Consider the following 19,255-nt stretch of genomic DNA (forward strand, 5'->3'; position numbering starts at 1 on the left):
CACGAGAACAGTAACAATAGACTGTTAAGAATGGAATAAAATGCATGAAAACAATTGCTAAACAGACGACAGAGAAAAGGATGGGAGGGGGAAAGGGTCTGGGTTGTCTGTCTATTGGCGACACCTGGCAAAGTCTCATCCAACAATGGGATCATCCACCACAAGCACAAGTCTGGGATAATATAAATTCTGATGACTGTCTGCAAGTCAAAGGTAGCATGATTTTAACACCCTATCCCTTAATGCATACAGCCACTGGCGTAGGAAAAGTCCCCTCTTAAGTGGATATAAATCTACACATGCTGTTCAAATACCAGCTTTTTCTGATATAAAAAATATATATAACAATTGATTTAAAAACCTTTCCATCAGTTATAAAAGGGTGCATGCACTTGTGAAACTGCAGCGTTTAATTTGCATATTTCTACTTCCCCTCTCAAAAGTGTTACAGTTTCAAAATGATTGATCTCGGTCGTATTTTTTATATCACAAAAACTTGCATGCGTTTGAAAAGGTGAGCGGAGACTTTTTAAATCCACTGTAACTTTCACTCTCAGCATTGTCAACATTTTTTAAACCTTTGTGACCCCCAACCCCCCTTTTTTTTTTTCTGGTCATCTATCCTGTTTTGGATGCTCATCTTGATGCATGTGCCTCAATCAAAGCAAAGATGGAGGATAAGCACATACGCTGGATGTTAAGAATTCAAGTTTAGTGTCTGATCTTATTTTGAAATATAATGCTTTTAAGTTGGAAGGCCGTTTCGTATTTCCGTTTCCTGTTTCACCTTCTCCGTCCGCTATGGGCTCTTTGCACAAATCCAGTACTTCCTGAACTCAACACCAGTCCTTCATTTCCTGTCTTTCATGAGTGGACAAGCTGATTAATCCAGGTGTGCCTGATCTCAGTAACTACAACAACAATGGCCAGACACACCTGGATTAATCAGTTTCACTCATGAAAGACAGGAAACAAAAACGTGGTATTCAATTCAGGAAGGAGTCGAGCTGTGCAAAGAGCCCATTCAGCTCATAGCGGCAGTCAAGACGATGTGAGTGGTCAATCATTCTAATTCAGACTGAAAACTAACTCTTTGACTGCCAGGCGTTATAAAAACAAAACAAAAAAATCCATAGTGCCAGCCGCTTTTGAGCATTTTAACTCATCTTTCAAGGCAAAAAGAATATTGTTTGCCTTTACTACATATACAATGTGGCTACTCAATCAAAGATCGCATTCCATTCATTGGAATTTTACTAATCATCATGAAACGTCTTTGGCAGTCAAAGAGTTCTAAGAACATATGAGTTTTTATGCCTTCTGTATGTTCCTTTTTGGCTGATGTCTGCACTTCGCAATTAGTAGTTTGATAGCTAACTGGTGGAGTATGTGGCTGTTAGTAACTTGCTAACGTGAGTAATGTAGACCGGAAATGAAGCAACGTGTAAATGTCTATGTAAATTTATTAGCATTAGGAGTGTAGTTTACTGTTGAATGATAGAAGCACTCATGTTGCTCTAAATATAATTGTTTTCTTTGTTATTCCTCCACATACTATAAGATATGACTCTGCACTTAAGAGCGAATTAAATTGTTCAGTTCAATGGAAACTCCTGTGTTGGACATAAATCCAAAACAACCAGTTCAGAGGTCGACTCCTCAACACTGGACAGTCACAGTAATATAGAATATTGGAGGGTAAAATAATTGCCAGAAAGAAGTTGTTAAAAAAAACAACAAAAAAACAAGGGAGAAATTGCATAGGTCAAACAAGACACTTGCTTCTTTAATTAACTGCAGTGTATTCTAGTCTAGCTACATAAGTCTCATTAAAACTTTTTCCAAGTTGAGTTTCAACTGATTCTCACATTGTTTGCTGCTGTTTAAATACAGTGTTAACAGGCAACACTTAAATATACCTCCTGATTGACAAACATACACATGAAGTTGATCAATGCAATCTTGCGGCCTGTAATCCGCAGATGATGACACTGTTAAGCTTGAAGCGACGGGGCGACTGCGTGTACTTCCGATGAACTCAATGTACTATGCTGGTGTGTTGAGGCAAGGTTGACTCATTGCATGGTAACAGATTGACTGCCAGGAAGGGAGCATGCAGTCCAACCTAATATAATGCATCAGCAATATGTGCATGCTTGCGATTATGACTACCTCTATCTGCAGCGTGACGAGCTCTTCCTCCATCTTCTTCTGCGTCAGCACTTCCCGCTTTTTCAAGCAGATCTGTCTCTTCGCCTCGCTGATGGCCGCCGTCAGGTCTCTCGTTTCTGTCTCCATGTTTTCCAGCGCCGCGTTGCCCTCGGCAATGGCCGCCTCCTGCGAGTTGACCTTCTCCTGGTAGTCGAACAGCACCTCCTCGTGCTCCAGCAGCTGAATGCCGCTGCGGGTGAACACGCCAACAAGATATGTCGCGCGCTAGTTGAATCACAAACGTGTTGGTAGTTTCCAGTGCCGAACGCACAGAAAATTGCGCCGCTGCACGGCCCCTTCCTGGTTCTTGTTCACCTCGATGAGCGCATTCTCCTGGAGGCTGATGACTTGCCTGAGTCTCTGTAACTCAGCTTCATTGTCCTCGCGCTCCTGACTGACCTGACGTCTTTGCTGAGCAACCTACAGGATGTTAAACAAACAAAACAAACTTTTATTATACAATTCTGGAAAACACACAGAACGAAATATATGAACAGGAGACCTTGTTGATATTCTTGAGTAGTTTATCCCTCACTTTGCAGCTATTGGAGACCTTCTTTTGAGCTTTGGTCAGTAAACTGCAGAAAAATGCTGCATCATTTTCTGTCATACGTATCAATCTATCAAAATATCATCCACAGTCAGTTATGAACCTGTCCTTCTTGGTGACAATACTCTTTTGGATCTCCAGCTCATTTTCCAGCACCTTCGCCTGCTCCATCAACTCTGTGATGGTCTGTGAGGCGATCTGCTTCAGCTTGACATACTTATCTTTCTCCTCTGCGATCACGTCGTAAAGCTCGCCATACTGTAGCGCCCTGAGGAATAAGGAAACAATCAATTAGCGGCTCAGTCGGCCTTGAAATCGTTGTGTGCAGATAACAGATGCCTTTAAAAAAAAAACAAAAAAAAAAAACAGCTTCCTGTTGGCGGCAGGTGAGCAGTGTTTTTGTTGTTGCGCTGCATATAGATCATGTCCTCAGCCCCGCAAACATTAAATGAATTGCAATAAATGAGGGGGAGTCTGCAAAGAGGAATGACAAAGAAAAAAAGAGAGCGACACCTGCGCTGCAGCATGGCACTCAGCTTGCTGTGGTGCATCATGATCAGATCCTTCTCTTGCAGTTCCTGTTGGATGTGCTGCTTCATTTGCTGTGGATGGGTTCAATCACACAGATGGCGCATTTTACACAGGTAGAATAGGGCTGCAAAATTTTAAAATCGATTGTTCTACTGATTAGGAAAAAAAGTGATTTTTGCCTTATTTAACAACAAAACAGTAAGGTGTGTTTTAGTTGCATACTGTCACTATCAGATATTTTTAGAATCGATTAATCTATCGATTATTCAATTGATTAATCGACTAATCGGATTCATTTTAATTTTGTATTGACTATATTAAAACAAAAACCAAAACATTTTTTTCCTCCTGATTGATGATTATTGACCAGCGATTGGTGTTTAGTTTGTACTTCATATTTGTATAGTTATTAAATTGATGGTGTACTGTACTGTGTTACCGGTTTGGTCATTGTTTTCCAAAGTAAAAACATGTTTGCAAATGTCTTATTTCAATTAAACACAGACGATAATCAGCCTTCTTTCATGAAGGAATACAGAAATCTGAACAATTATTGTTGATATGCTGAAATCAAAGGATTTGGACAATTTTAAATAAAAAAAAAAATGGCTACAAATGATTACTCAATAAATAAAATAGTTGTTGATTAATCGATTAACTTTGACAGCTCTCGTTACCAGCCGCTCGGTCCACACTATAATAACTGTGACCTTGATTGTGTATGGCTGTACGGGATGGGGCCTGGACTGGTGAGTGATATGGGAGTCAGAGAATGAGAGTATAGAGTTGGCTGTTGTGTGCTCAGGTTAGCGGCTGGCTGATGGCTAACCGTTAGCCAGCCAGCATGATGCATGAGTCAGTAACATTAATCTGTGCGGAAAAATGACCTCTACAAAGCTTCAAGGCAGAGATTTTGCTTCACCTTTTTTTCAAATGCAATTGCTCAAGTTTTTCAATTCAATCGTTTCAGCTCAAGACACTTGACAGGATGACGGTTTCTTGAATGTAAGAACATTTCAGCCAATGAAATCTTATTGTCTGCTTTAAGTTAACCACATGGACTGTATTACAGAGGATTACGTGTGTACGATTTTGTACCTCAGCTCTAAGCATCTCACGGTGCTTCTGGCCCCTCTCCTCTGCTTTGATGTATGTCAGACATCGGAGGTGATGCAGTTCTTCTCTCAGGCCGTCCGATTCCCTCAGCAGCTCCTGAATGATCCCAGACTGCAGCTGCTTCTGGCTCGCCTTGTCGGCTCTTGATAACTAGCAAGGGACAAGGAGGGAGAATTCTTCACATTGTTCTCAGCTGGAAAAAAAAACCTTGCTTTTGGACAGCATTGCTGTTTGTTAAGTGTGCAGACGTGTAAGAAAAATGACAAAACAATGCTACCTTTGTCCGCAACTGAGACTAATGAGGCAGCACACGTTGCATTCGCTAACATCGCGCTGCGCCCACGTCCTCCTCACCTGTTTTTCTATGCTCGCTTTGAGAGCATCCACTTCCTTCTGAAGCGCCATCCTCTGCGCCATACTGGGCCCTCTTTTCGGAAGAGCGTCTAACTGGAAATGGAAGTCAGAAAGTCAATGTGAAAAGTTGTTTGCGCTTGGGAGACCTTCAGGAGATATTCCACTCAAGTATTTGCAAATGGAAGACATTTGTGAAATTGATAGCCGGCTATTAATATTACAGTTCAAATAAATTGATTGCTTTTTATAGAGCGCTTTTATCCACACCATAGGGTGCCCAAAGCGCTTTACAAAACCTCACATTCACACATGACACGAGTGGTCAACTGTTGCCATGGTGCCAGGGTGTTGCCTGGTCCACTGGGAGCATACCAGGGTACAGTGTCTTGCTCAAGGTCACTTCAAAATGGTTACCAGGGGTGAGGATTGAACCCACAACCTCTCGGAGGGGGAGACGACCACTCTACCACTGAGCCATGCCACCCCATATACAGTGTTCCCTCGTTTTCCGCTGGGGTTAGGTTCCAAAAAATACCCGCAATAAATGAAATCCGCGAAGTAGTTAGCTTTATGTTTTACAACTCTTATAAATGTTTTAAGGCTCTAAAATCCCCGACCACACAATTTATACACTTTTCTCATTGAGGCATTTACATGTTCACATTTCTCTCTTGTTCAAACATTGACAATGTTCAAACCTTCATAAATTTTATAAAATGGGTATATTACTGTAAAAAAATATGCAAAATTGCACTTTAAAAAAAATCCGCGATACAGCGAGACCGCGAAAAGTGAACCGCGTTATAGCGAGGGAAGACTGTATACATATAGATAAAATAGCGAGAGTTGTGTTGATGTCCCTTGTAAGTGAAAACACATCCTACTGAACATTTAAATAAAAAAAAAAAAAAAAAAAAAGGCTTGGCTGTAAAAACCATTAATTTGCAGAAACATTTTGTTTGCGACATTTCCTCAATATATGAAATCCCTGATGTGTCATAGATATTTCCTTTCATGTACGTGTGAGATGTGCTGACACCATTCCCTTGATTCCAATTCGCTTCTCTCTTTCACTTCACAAACTGTTCACAACAGTGAAATTACAGGAAGCTAAAGAATGAAAGAAAACAGGGTCCTGATGTAATGGATGATGTGAATGTTCCTGATAACAGGAAAAGTGACATTTTAAGTCAAAATGTTCCAAACACCTGTAGTGTTAACTGTCGTTGTAATAGCGATAGCGGAATGAACCCCGACTACATTTAAAAACATCACGCAACAGCTCACCTGTGCTTGCAAGTGAGTGCAGGTGGATTGCGTGTGTTTGAGCTGCTCAGTGGCCATAGTCAGCGCACGCTCCATCCTCTTGGAGGCCTGCATCTGCCTGAGGAGACGCGCAGACGTCTTTGAAATATTCATCATCGCCTAACGCACAATCGTCCAGGAAAATCGTCTGTTAACGTACATTAACTTGCGAATTGGGTGTAACGGCTCAAATAGACATAAATGCCTCCAAGGTGCAGGGACAGAGTCGGCAAGCTTCCATCAGACAGCGTATTGGTAACATCCAACATACAGGGATGGTTTTGTTTACCTTTTTTTCTCTTTGCGATGCATCGAGTGACTCTCACAAAGTAGCTTTCGCTCACACATGATCCTTTGCAACTTCATTTCCAGGACCCCTCTGGTAAACAGCGACAAGTATGCAAACATATATATTAGGGGCGTTAAAAAAAAATCAATTCAATATATCGCGATATCATAGCGCGCAATTCTCGAATCGATTCAGTAGGCGGCCGAATCGATTTTTAAACATTAATTTTTGATGGTAAAACATTCAACAAAACGTCTTACTTTGGGTTTGTGTTGAATGTTCACCTTAAGCATGGAGGAATGTTATATTAATGGAACATTAAGCCTTAATATTTTATGTCAATGCTGTTCAAACATAAACCTGTTTGTTAAATACAGTGGCTCACAATTATAAGACTGAAGATGACTTGACTTGAAGTTTCAGATAAATAAATAACACATTTTCTTACAAATCTTACAGTGTACATGTACAAGTTTACTGATTCATATTTTCTAAATTTCAGTAAAAAAAAAAAAATCACAATCGACTTATAAATTCGTATCGGGATTAATCGAATCGAATCGTGACCTATGAATCGTGATACGAATCGAATCGTCAGGTCCGAGGCAATTCACACCCCTAATATATATACATATTTTTTTAATGTCAGAATAACTTGACGCCAAAAGTCTCACGAGGCTCTTGTGTGTGTAGGGTGTTGCGTAACATGGGAAAAAGTAACTCAAATTCAAGGATTGGATGTTATTAGATTGGGCAGGTAATTGTGGCCGGCGTTAAAGTGCTCAATAAATTAGTGGAGTTGAGTGATGCGAGTCAGCGTCCAAACTGCCTGATTTGTAATGCCGAGTTGGGCAATTCCAGCCCAGCACAGGCGAGCTATGTAGCAAAACTAAAGGAACATTTCCTTCAGCTGTATGGAGATGGGGAATACAAGAACACGCACTTTCTGAGAGCAAGATGAAAACCCTATATATATATATATACACACTTATGTCTTGAATATGTCAAAAAAATATATCATTTTTTCAATGAGGAAGGATTCTGTAAAGTGTACCTGTGCCCCATCAGCTCAGCTTGCTCCTCCCCGATGACCTCGTGTTCTTTCTGCATCTCACTGCACTTCCTCTGGCTGGCCTCCACTTGTGCCTGGAGACCCTCCAGCTCCTTGGCCAGCTCCTGCTTTTGTGCCCTGAGGAGGTTGTTTTGCTCCTCCACCTGCCTGGCTTGCCGTTTCATGTCTGCAAACTGTGCGTCCATCGCCCCCAACGTCTTTACTGCAGCTCTGTAAAGGCAAATACATGCCACTTGCTACTCAAATCAATAACGGCGTCCATTAAATCTTGACACCTTAAATTCCCAAATGGCAACAAGCAGCTTTTAGCTCCTGATTTAAAACCAGCATTTTGAACAATAATTTATTAGGCAAAATTGCACGGATATGTTTTTTTTTTTTTAAATGTACAATTTGAAAGGCTATTCAATGTAATGCGAAAATGTACAATTTGAAAGGCCCATTCATTGTATTGCATGCGGTGGGTCTGGTGTATGTGAAGGTCTCCATGCAGCAGAAGTGAATGATTAGGTTGTGATTTGAGTGCACTGAGAGAGGGAGAGTATCAAGTGGTGAATTGAGCCATTCCTGTTTTCTTGGGCTGTCTCAACCGAAGGAGTCTAAGCAACTCATTTGGAGTTTATATCCCCAGCGTTTGGAACATTTCCTGCACTTATTGGACACAGATTGTTTAACGTGTCTCAGGCACTCACTCCCTCTCGGAGCGCTTCTCTCCAATCGCCTTTAAAATCTGCTCAGGTGCGGCGAGGAGCTGAGCTTTCTCGGCCTTGCAGCACACAAACACACAAGAGAGAGAGAAAGTAGATTTGTTATTTTATTGATGGTGCGATGGAGCCAATGCCCGCTCTTGCACACATACACGCACACCTCCTTGATTTGTATGATTTTCTTCACTTCTGCCAGCTCTTCCTCTTCCCTGAGTGTCAACATTTGGTATGTTTCCATGTCTTCCTTCAGACCTCTGCAAGACAAACACAGAGAAAGTACATATTGATGTTTCATACACAATGTTTCGTTGCCGCACCCCCTTTTTTGAAAATGTTTTGTACCAAGCAACAAGGAAAACAAATACCTGACTTCCATCTGTCGCTGGGCCACTTCTTTTTGCAATTTCTCACATTTATCCTGCAGTGTCACAGTGAAGCTCTCCAGTTCCCGTGGGATCTAACAGCAGATTCATGAATCAGTTCTGGACGTTGCAATCACTGTTGCCAATTTCTTTGCAAAACAGCTCACCCCCTATCAATAATTCGGCTACAGCTCGTGTGGCCTGTTTTTGGTTTGTTTTGAGTCAAGATTTTCATGTAGCAAATAATTGCTTGTGTCACTATAGGACTACATAAATATAACATGGAGTTAGATCCTAAACAAAAATGTCCTCGTATAAATTTTGGTGCACATCTGGATAACCCTTCTGAAAGTGTATCATTTGCCACTGATGCAAGTAATAATCAACTAAGCCGGTGGAACCCGAAACTAGTCAAGATAAAACCAAACCTTATTGTCTTGAAAAAGAAAAAAAACAGTGATTGAATTAAAGGGTAACATAAGAGGAAGTCAGACTCTTGCTCCACCCCTCACTAAGATTTGAAATAGGCGCTCAAAGGGGGTGTTGCCTGAAGGACCGTTGGGATGCAAATAGGGGTGTGCTCAAAAAATCGATACGGCAATATATCGCTGCGGGCCTCATTACAATACACGTATCGATACGCAGGCGTCAGAATCGATATTGCTCGTTAGCTTTAAATAGGCAGTTAACATTTGCCTTTGCAGCTTGCATACCTAAAAAATAAAAACCAGCAGCGTCTTTGAAGTTAATTGCCTTCAATTAATGCAAAAATAGCTCACCGGTGATTGGACACTGTGTCTTGCTAAGAAAAATGAAAGCAGAGGAAGAATATCAACATTTACTTACTTATAAACTTAACATGGGACGTGTCTTAATGTACCAGTTTTCCTATATTTTGTTTGAAAAACGAAATAGAATGTGTTACATGAAAAAAATGCTGTTTTTATTTCCCCAAATATTTCAAATAAGCACATTTTAGAGCTGTTATTTTAATACTTTGATATTTTTGCTCATATCGGCTCATGCCTATTAATAAATGTTCCTGGTGTGTCTGTGAAAACTTCTCCTTGCTCTGCAGTGCGTACACATTTAGAGCAGGCATGCCGCTTGGTGGTAAACCAGAAGAGCGAGGAACAAAAAGATTTTTGTCATCCAGCATAATAAACATATCCTTTAGGTATACATATGACTTTTATTATAAAATGCAAGTAAATTAATGTAAAATATCGGGATAGTATCGCCTTTAAGATCATGTATTGGGATACATTTGTATCGCGATACGTATCGTATCGTAACCCCTGTATCGTGATGCGTATCGTATCGTGAGGTTGGCGGCAATACCCAGCCCGAGATGCAAATGGGGCGAGCGTTGGGTGTGGCCTGGCTGTGATCGACAGCAACAACTCGCTAAGATGGCCTTTAGGGAGGCGTGTACGAGAATGAACCGGTGGGTGGTGCGGGTGACTACGATATATGCTACAAATGACGTAGTCGGCCACTTCTAACAGCCAAATTGTGTTTATCCCAGTGTTCAAGAGGGCACCAAACAGACGGTTTTGGCCCCAAATTCAAGTTGTAGTATGTGTTGTTGAGTAGGCCACTCGTACTGGTATCAGTCTGACATAAAGGGGTATCGAGCATCCCTAATCAAGAGTCGACATGTTTTCTGTTTTCACATATTCTGAAAAGTACATTGTGAACGGCTAATGGTGACGCCTGGATGAAGTCTTAAAGCAAACCTCAAGTAGCCAACATCTCCCCTCAAGTGCAATCCACGTTCCGGCGACGCCACGTGACAGGCAAAGCGATGAACTTACATCAAGTTTCAGCGGAATGTTGTTCTCCTGCAGCAGACACCGCTTCTCTTCCTGGAGCCTGCAACCAAGGGTAAAGTAAGGTGAGAGGAAAATGACAAATATGAAAATCTGCAACAAAGGGAGTGCAAAGTAGACTTGAGTTTTTATTTTTTCAAGGGGGGTCACAGAACTGAATGTTTGGGAAGCACCGGCGCATGTTATCACGTTGCCTAGTAATGTTCCAGTGACCTCCCGCTGACCTCCGGGGGAGCACTGGAGTGTTCTTTTCCATTTCTCTGGGTGCATCTGACCGTTTGGACGCACCGATAGTGGCGTTGAGGGATTTGAAGGAAGGAAAACGGGAGGCCTGTGGCAGAATTGAGGAAAATGGCTTGCGAGAGAGGGGGAAACAAAAATAACTCCAGCACTGACGTCAAGACACTAACCTGCGTAGAGCTCTCGGACATGTAAACACTTTAAAGGGAGGAAACATGAAATTCCACTGGCAACTGGTGTTTGACTCGACAGACATGGTTATTGTGATAAAGCTTACTTCTTTAGAAGATACAGGGAAAACACTTTGCCATTTTACTTTTTCCCCTCGAGGTTTATAAATGCCGTAGCATCAAAAAGTTGCTTATCGCCGTCAAAAGATTTTGATACTTGGGCTCCGCTCTGCTCGACTGCTGGTTGTGAATACATAATGCAATAATGCATGTTTGCGTCTCACCACTTGAGCTGGTGCTGTGTCATGTAGTCTCTGTCGTCGGCTGCTCTCAGCTCATTGAACGCCCGCAGGAGCTGCTGCCTCAGCTTGCCCGCCTCACTCGTGGGCTCCTCGGAGAAGCTCGGCTCTTCACTTCTCTCTGTGTTGGCTCGCAGCCGTCTCAATTTGGCGCAGAGCCTCGTCGCCTCTTCCAGAAGCCGGGCCTCTGAATCCTGGGCACTGTTGAGGGGGAAGGACGGATGCACATTTAAAAATGATTGTTATAGTTGTGTTGTGGAGAACTGCGCTGAATTTTTTGTATCAATATATTTTGCCCGTCTTGGAACAAAATGATTAGAAATCCCTCTGAAGGATTTTTCAGTCGTGCAGGCACTCATTCTCCTTAAAAAACAAATACCAGTTTAATTAGTCCTCATTTTTGTACCAAGAAAGACTGCTGTCACCTTTATTTTGGTGATCACCTAAAGGGTTCAAATGGACACATTAGTTCTGGCACACAGGCCCAGTGTCTCCACCCTTCTCTACTTGAGCTTTGTAGTATTTGGCTCCCACATTTCAACCAAAAAATGTGACTTTTGTTTCCACTAAAAACGAATAAAATGAATAGGGAAAACAGAAGGGGAGGAGGAGTTGCAATATATGTTGATAAGGTTTTCAAATGTAGTAAAATTGAACATCTAACTACTACTGTGGATAATGTAATGGAATGTGTAACTATTGAAGTTCACATAAAAAATATATCAAACGTAATTATAAGTTGTATATATAGGACACCAGGATCATGTCTTGATACATTTAACGATAAGTTAACAGATATCCTTAGTTATACAAATGATAAAAAATTGTGAATATTGTGTGGTGATTTTAACATTGATTTATTAAATCCTAATGGACATCAGAAAACAACTGATTTTATAAATATGATGTATAGTAATAGTTTATTTCCTGTTATTATAAAGCCTAGTAGAATAACAATCGATACAGCTACACTAATTCATAATATATTCACAAATAAAATTGACCTTAAAATAGAAAGTGGACTCCTTATTAATGATATAAGTGATCACCTCCCGATCTTTGCATTCTTTTATGATTATTTTGATAAAAAAAAATGAAGCCGACTACTTACACATGTGAAACTAGAGTAAGAACAACACGCTCCATGGCTGCCTTTAAGTTGGATTTAGAGAAACACAACTGGTCTGAGGTTTATTCAAATAACGATCCTGATACTGCATATAGTGAATTTCAGTCAACTATTATCTCTTTATATAATAAACATTGTCCATTAATTAAAATTACAGGAACGTATAAAGGTCCAAATAAGACATGGATGACGAAGGGGATACAGAATGCATGTAAAAAGAAAAATAATTTATATAAAAGATTTATTAAATTGAGAACTGTGGAAGCTGAAACAAAGTACAAGATCTATAAAAATAAATTAGCAAATATTATTCGAATAAGAAAGAAAGATTATTACCATGCATTATTATAACAGAATAAAAGCAATACACAAGAAATATGGAAAACACTAAATCATGTAATTAAAAAAAGTTCTAAAAAAACAAATTATCCACAATATTTTATAAAAGATAACAATATGGTAATTGATGAAATTTCTGACATAGCTAATAATTTTAATGAATATTTAGTTAACGTGGGCAGCAACTTGGCAAACAAAATCCCAGAGCCAAGAAACAAACATGAAATAGATAAGAACATTGTAAATAATTCATCCACGTTTCTTAATGATGTTAATGATATAGAAGTATTAAATGTTGTGAAAACATTAAAAAATAAAAAGTCTACTGACTGTCTTAACATTATGACATTAGTAAAAAGTATTATATAATATATTGTACAACCTTTTACATATATTTGTAATTTATCATTTAAAACTGGTATATTTCCATCAAAAATGAAGATGGCCAAAGTCATTCCTGTTTGTAAAAGTGGAGAAAGACACACGTTTAATAACTACAGACCAATATCATTGTTGCCACAGTTCTCAAAAATTCTAGAAAAATTATTTTCATATAGACTGGATAATTTTATTGAGAAACATAAGCTCTTAAGTGAAACCCAATATGGGTTTAGAGAAAAACGGACCACCTCAATGGCAGTCATGGAGCTTGTAGAAGCAATATCTACCGAAATAGAAAATAAAAAATTTACTGTTGGGATTTTTATGGATTTAAAAAAAGCTTTTGATACTATAGATCATTCTATATTAATGAATAAATTAAAGAAGTATGGAATAAGAGGTTTAGCTTACAAGTGGATGAAAAGTTATTTGGATAATAGATATCAGTATGTGCAGTTTAATAATGTACAATCAGAACACATGAAGATCACTCATGGAGTTCCCCAAGGGTCTGTGCTCGGCCCTAAATTATTTATACTGTATATAAATGATATTTGCTGTGCCTCAAAAATATTGAAAAGTGTCTTATTTGCTGATGATACAACTTTCTACTGTTCAGGAGAAAACCTGAAGCAGCTTCTGACTACTGTGGAGTATGAATTGAATATATTAAAAAACTGGTTTGATGTGAATAAATTATCATTGAATTTAAATAAAACCAAGTTCATAGTTTTTGGCACTAGACAAATCACTCATCAAGTCAAAATTATGGTGAATTCAATTGAAATAGAAAGGGTGAATGAAAATAAATTCCTTGGAGTTATCGATGATAAATTATGTTGGAAGCCACACATAGAAACTGTTAAAAGGAAAATGTCAAAAATTATAGGGATACTCTATAAAAGTAAGGATGTTTTAAACATAAAATCATTATATATATTATATAGTTCACTATTATTACCATATTTGACCTATTGTGTGGAATTCTGGGGAATGGCATATAAAACAAATACTAACACCGTTTTCAAATTGCAAAAGAAAGCTATAAGAATTATTAATCGATCAAAATATACAGAACCAACACATCCACTATTTATTAAATTAAATGCAATGAAATTTTATGACTTGGTGGATTTTAAAATGGCACAAATAATGTATAAAGTTTACAACAATTTACTCTGCCACAGTACTCAGAAGTTATTTGAAATGAGACACAGTCCTTATGATATAAGGGGTACAAGTGTGTACAAAAAAGCCAAAACAAGAACAAATATTAAGCAAAGGTGTGTATCTGTAAAAGGTGTTGATCTGTGGAATCATTTGGGAATTGATCTGAAAAATTGTGACTCACTGCTGGAGTTTAAAAAAATGTTTAAAAGTAAAGTTCAAAAAAATTAACTATGTCAGACCAGAATATGAAAATTGTACATGTGAGTATGTGTAAATGATCTAGATATTAGGTATTATGGTATATGTTTAGTAAATTTATGTATATATGTTTTTGGTAAATGTGAATATGTTTAAGTGCACTTGTGTGTGTATATATATATAACTTGGGTTATATATTTTATTCATTATTATTATTATTATTATTATTATTAGTATTATTATTTTAATAATAGTAAATTAAAATTGTATTAATAATGAAATAAGTTTAAATATATTTAGTAAAAGGGGTAGGACTAGATAAGTTTCTAACTTCTTCCTACTCCCTTTTGAACATGTAAGTTATGATTGATTGAATGATTATTTTATTGGGATTTTCTTCTCTTTTGATTGTTGTTGTTTTTTCCTTATCTCTGCTGTTCATCTGTTTATATGTTCAATAAATAAAAAAAAATAAATTAAAAACAACATAGCATACCTCCTCACTTCATCACTGAGTTGCCTGTAGATTGCTTTCAACTTGTCCACTTTGGTTTGACTCATTTTGCCCAGCGACAGCATCTGAAAGGCAACACAAAGGCACAGTGCCAGTAAAACGGATGCCTAAAAAAACAAACATATGCGGAGTAATTCTTAGTGTTAACAGGGGTCTGAAATGGCCCAGTGATTTTAAACCACAAATGCTTTCAAACAGTTCAACAAACCTTTTATCGACACAAATCAAAGCATCGCAGTGCATTGACCTCATCGATGTAAAAAAGAATGATGGCTAATCTCAAATTGAGAAGATGGGGGAAAAAAAAAAAGAGAGAATCGAAAGCGACCAGCAATTCTCAAGTCAAGATTAAAAAGCTAGCATAAAAGCATCCATCCATCAGTCTCTCACCATGGACAACTCCAGAGCCCATACTGTGTGTCGAGGCGAGCCCGCCTAAGTATAGTCGGAACTTCGCGCCCTCACGCACCAGTTCAGGATCTGACCATGCCAGATAGGTGACATTCCAAGTCCAAGGTCCTTTTTGTTGACTGCCACCCAGCTCACACAGCACCGTACCTCCTTGGCCCTTCCCACAGGTGGTGAGTCCATGGGAAGGGGGACCCACGTTGTTCTTCCGGGCACCCTGGACGCAGGCCCGGCCAACAGGCGCTGGCCAATGAGTCCCACATCCAGAACTGGCTCAAGAGTGGGGGCCCCGGTGATCCGCGTCCAGGCAAGGGAAAACTGAATCCGCTTATGTTCATCATTAACTCATTTGCTCCCAATAACGTGAAAATACGTTTTTTTTAAATGTAAGTGTAAGTGTACGTTTTTTTGTTTTTGTTTTTTTTATGCTAGAACATACAGAAGGCTTTGATGCAGCCTCTCAGCTGCAAAGAACGGTTGGTAGAAATGGTAGTTATTACACAAACGGCCAGCAGGTGGCAGCAGACAAAGGAGATCAACCAGGGCCATCTAGAAAAAAAAAAGCTAAATTACTTAGAATTTTAAATAGATTTGTGAAAACTGATGAAACTTAGCTCTCTTCTAATGCTAATTGCTGCAAAACGGAAGCAGATAGAAACATACTTTTTTTTCCTGATGAAAGAAGAGACTTTAATCTTTCTTTTGGTAGGTTCCATGTTTTTATAGCAATTGAACACAATATTCTGTGGGACTTGCAAATCAGTCAAAATCCAGTAAAACAGCCGGGAGCGAACGGAATTGCTTCTGTGAAAATGGCTGGGGGTGAATGAGTTAAAGGCGGTATGCAGACCTTACTTTGTCAGGTCCCTTACCTAGGACCTGTTTCCCAGGCATCAAACCCCTAATGACTTGGCTCCTCGGATCATTGGGACACACAAACCTCTCCAAACACGATAAGGTGACGGTTCATAGAGAGGAGCAGAAAGCAATGAAAGATATACAGCTGTAGGAAGAACATGTTGATGATTCCCCCTTTTGTGCGGGTGCCTTCGGCCTGATTATCTGTGCCTTCACTGAAAGAGTTGTTGTGGGTAAATGTCCCCCCGTGGCGTTGTACTTTAGTATGTCACAATGATGGAAAAGGCGGACAGGTGCTCGGCTCTTATCTTAGGAGCCAGGCCAGTCGGGATGAGGGGGATAATGAGGGGATAACCTTGAGTGCTCAGCAAGTAGTCTAAACACAGCAAACCCACACGCATATAGAGACCAACTTGACTTTGAGGTAATTATGTTGTTTACGATTCATTCCATTATACAATATCTGGCTCGTGTGCCGCATGCTTGCAAGTCCCAAGCATGCTTCTCCGGGGGCTCAGAAGAGAGCTATATGGGTTCGTCAGATAATAGTTCCTAAGATTGATTCTGGTGTTTCTCGGCTTGTGCTTGTTAGCAGTCACACAATGTCAGGCTGGGACAAGCTAAGCGTTACTGCGTGCGCTGCCTTCCCTTTAAAAATGTCCCACAATCTCCCATCTTGAAATATTAAGTGGGTCATCCAGGCCTGCATGTTCTTTGTTTCGTCATGAAATTGATCACAGGCTCAGGAAAACTTTATATCGTGGCGCTCATTCCACAGGAACGAAAACAACTAGGATCAATTTGGAAGCATCCGATGAGTCACCAAATAAGATTGGTGCCGTGATTTTTACCGTCACAAGATGACGCGGCAGTGAAACATCCTGGCTGAACATTTGATCTGAAACAGCCCGGAGCGTCTGGAGGCAGGCCTCCCTCGCCCCTTCTGGTGATGAGACTTATCTGCAGCCGTTAAAGAGAATTGGAAGATTTTATGGGGTGAGTGCGTAAGGCGTAACATGTGGCCGGCCATGAAGTGAGACAATCACTAAATTATGTTGATGCGTGCAGACAGCAGGCGGCCTGGACCTCCACCTGCACGTGCAACTAGGTGCATACAGCAAACAGGATAGCACTCAAAACGTTCCAGAAGTATGTGTTTGAACATGTTAAATATAATTGGATCAAACTGAGGGGTATTCTTAACATGCAAAACACCTGATTAGCTGAACCTCTAAGTATGATGCAGTTCAAATGTATATCACAGCAACAACAACAGTGAACAATGTTAGTGTGAGTCTCAAACAAAACGGACCAATTGTCTTTTTTTTAATGGCAACATTTTCTCTCTTGATCTCATTAGATTGTGCAGGTAGACCTAATGGACAGTTGTTGCAGTGGATGTGAAAATACAGCGGTGTGCTGCAACCTCAATGAGAAAAACAATGCTCATCACTGTGGAGGGAATCATCATTCCTCTCGCTATCTTTTCCCGTCATGTTTCCATATTGACTTTTTGATTTGGAATGGAGCCCGGAGGCGGACTGAATCACGACGAGAAGGTGAGGGCCCTTCAGTTGTAATATTTCCCGTCGACTTCTCCATCAGCCCTCGGTCCCACCTCTGTCCGTGTGCAACGAATGTTATGAATCAGAAAAACAATAACAACGGCCCAGAAATGGTGGCAAGTTAATGAACAAGAAGCGTAAAATCAAGGTGAAAAGAAACATTGTTTCAAAGGAGTGGTTCTGAATAGGGGTGTGAATTGCCTAGTAACTGACGATTCGATTCGTATCACGATTCACAGGTCACGATTTGATTCAATACCAAAATTGTCAATATCAAATTGTTCCAATTTTTTATTTATTTTTTTACTTCAAATTTTGAAAATACTAATCGGTAAACTTGTCCAGTGTAAGATTTGTATAAAAATGTATTCTTTATTTATCTGAAACTTAAGTCTTATACAGGTTGTAATTCATTTCATGTTTGAACAGCATTGAAATAAAATATTAAGGTTTAATGTTCCATTAATATAACATTCTTCCATGCTTAAGGTGTGAACCCTAACCCAAAGTAAGACGTTTTGTTGACTATCTTTACATTAAAAATGGAAGTTTAAAAATCGATTCAGCCTCCTATTGAATCGATTCGAGAATTGCGTGATTTAATATCGCGATATATTGCCGAATTGATTTATTTTATTTATTTTTTTAAACACCCCTAGTTCTGAACCTTTTTGCCTGACCAGTTTCCTTTGACATTCACGGAATTCTTCTTTATTGAAAAGTAAAATAGGATTTTTCTCAAATTCAAGAGATAGATTTAGGATTTACTCAACTTTACTGGTGAACAAAATGAACAGGGATTCAATCTTTCATCCAATCTGGCTCTCTTCAACTTGAATTCAGAAAGCGTTGTGTTCTCATACGCCCATTTCCATGAAACTTAAGGAAGTGTTCATGCAGTTGGGACACTGATGCCACTAATTTATAGAGCACTTTAAAACAACCACTGCTGTTTTCTTAAAATGGAACCCAAAGGTGAGGAGGTACAATGAAAAGAGCAGAGGCCCCAGAATTGAACCCTGTGGAGCACCATACTTTGCGTTGTACACATGAATTCATATTGCACATATTCGTCCGACCACTTTCTTTTTTTTGCTTGAGATAATATGAAAGGGTTACAATAATGAAGAAATCAAACGACGCCCCATCATAGCCACAAGTTGAGTACGGAGCGCACCAAATTCCCTGCAGCAGAGATGGGCCAAGCAATGTAGTGTGACCACCTGCAGCCAATGATGGCCAAGCGAGGTGTATCATCACGAATCATTTGAATCGGGGGGGGGGGGTGTCTTGCCCTCCGCCCAAACCCTGAGACTGACTCACTGAACCCCTGGGGTTCGATCAAATCTGGATTAAGAACCACTGCTTTAAATTAAGTGTAAAAAAGAAAAACAAAAGTCACAAAACGGCCTCAATCCAATATGAACTAGAAAACTTCTTTGACACCAATAGCTGAATTACTAATGGGATTGTAAGTTAGCAGGGGGTTTAAATTAACTGGTTGTTTCGTACTGTAGCTTTGGACAAGCTTCAGAGGCAGAGAATGTGTTTTTTTTTTCCTCTGCTGGAAGTTACTCCAGGCACACAGAGAATCCTTAAGCAGCGCAAATGAATAGAGGGCATCCACAAAAGTCTTAATGACATCCACAAGCAAG

The 19,255-nt window shown here is 39.6% G+C and overlaps 1 protein-coding gene and 1 long non-coding RNA gene across 2 annotated transcripts in view; one reads left to right on the plus strand and one right to left on the minus strand.

Moving 5' to 3' along the window:
• ccdc146 (coiled-coil domain containing 146) overlaps positions 1-19,255 on the minus strand; it is a 43,280-nt gene that overhangs the window by 11,556 nt on the left and 12,469 nt on the right. Inside the window, exons 3-18 of the mRNA XM_077499991.1 lie at positions 14,752-14,834; positions 11,024-11,239; positions 10,315-10,372; positions 8,501-8,592; positions 8,296-8,389; positions 8,121-8,194; positions 7,411-7,638; positions 6,357-6,446; positions 6,050-6,146; positions 4,763-4,855; positions 4,391-4,558; positions 3,275-3,363; positions 2,865-3,029; positions 2,714-2,789; positions 2,483-2,631; positions 2,173-2,401 (exon numbers count right to left, since the gene is read on the minus strand). Of these exons, the coding sequence (XP_077356117.1) occupies positions 2,173-2,401; positions 2,483-2,631; positions 2,714-2,789; positions 2,865-3,029; positions 3,275-3,363; positions 4,391-4,558; positions 4,763-4,855; positions 6,050-6,146; positions 6,357-6,446; positions 7,411-7,638; positions 8,121-8,194; positions 8,296-8,389; positions 8,501-8,592; positions 10,315-10,372; positions 11,024-11,239; positions 14,752-14,834 (2,001 nt within the window). The remainder of the gene's footprint in view (positions 1-2,172; positions 2,402-2,482; positions 2,632-2,713; positions 2,790-2,864; positions 3,030-3,274; positions 3,364-4,390; positions 4,559-4,762; positions 4,856-6,049; positions 6,147-6,356; positions 6,447-7,410; positions 7,639-8,120; positions 8,195-8,295; positions 8,390-8,500; positions 8,593-10,314; positions 10,373-11,023; positions 11,240-14,751; positions 14,835-19,255) is intronic.
• Positions 956-11,227, plus strand: LOC144003582 (uncharacterized). The gene is made up of 3 exons (XR_013279027.1): positions 956-1,051; positions 10,187-10,394; positions 11,092-11,227. It is a non-coding gene; the product is annotated as an uncharacterized LOC144003582 (long non-coding RNA).

Source organism: Festucalex cinctus, chromosome 16 (genome assembly GCF_051991245.1).
Source record: "Festucalex cinctus isolate MCC-2025b chromosome 16, RoL_Fcin_1.0, whole genome shotgun sequence".
NCBI lineage: Eukaryota > Metazoa > Chordata > Actinopteri > Syngnathiformes > Syngnathidae > Festucalex > Festucalex cinctus.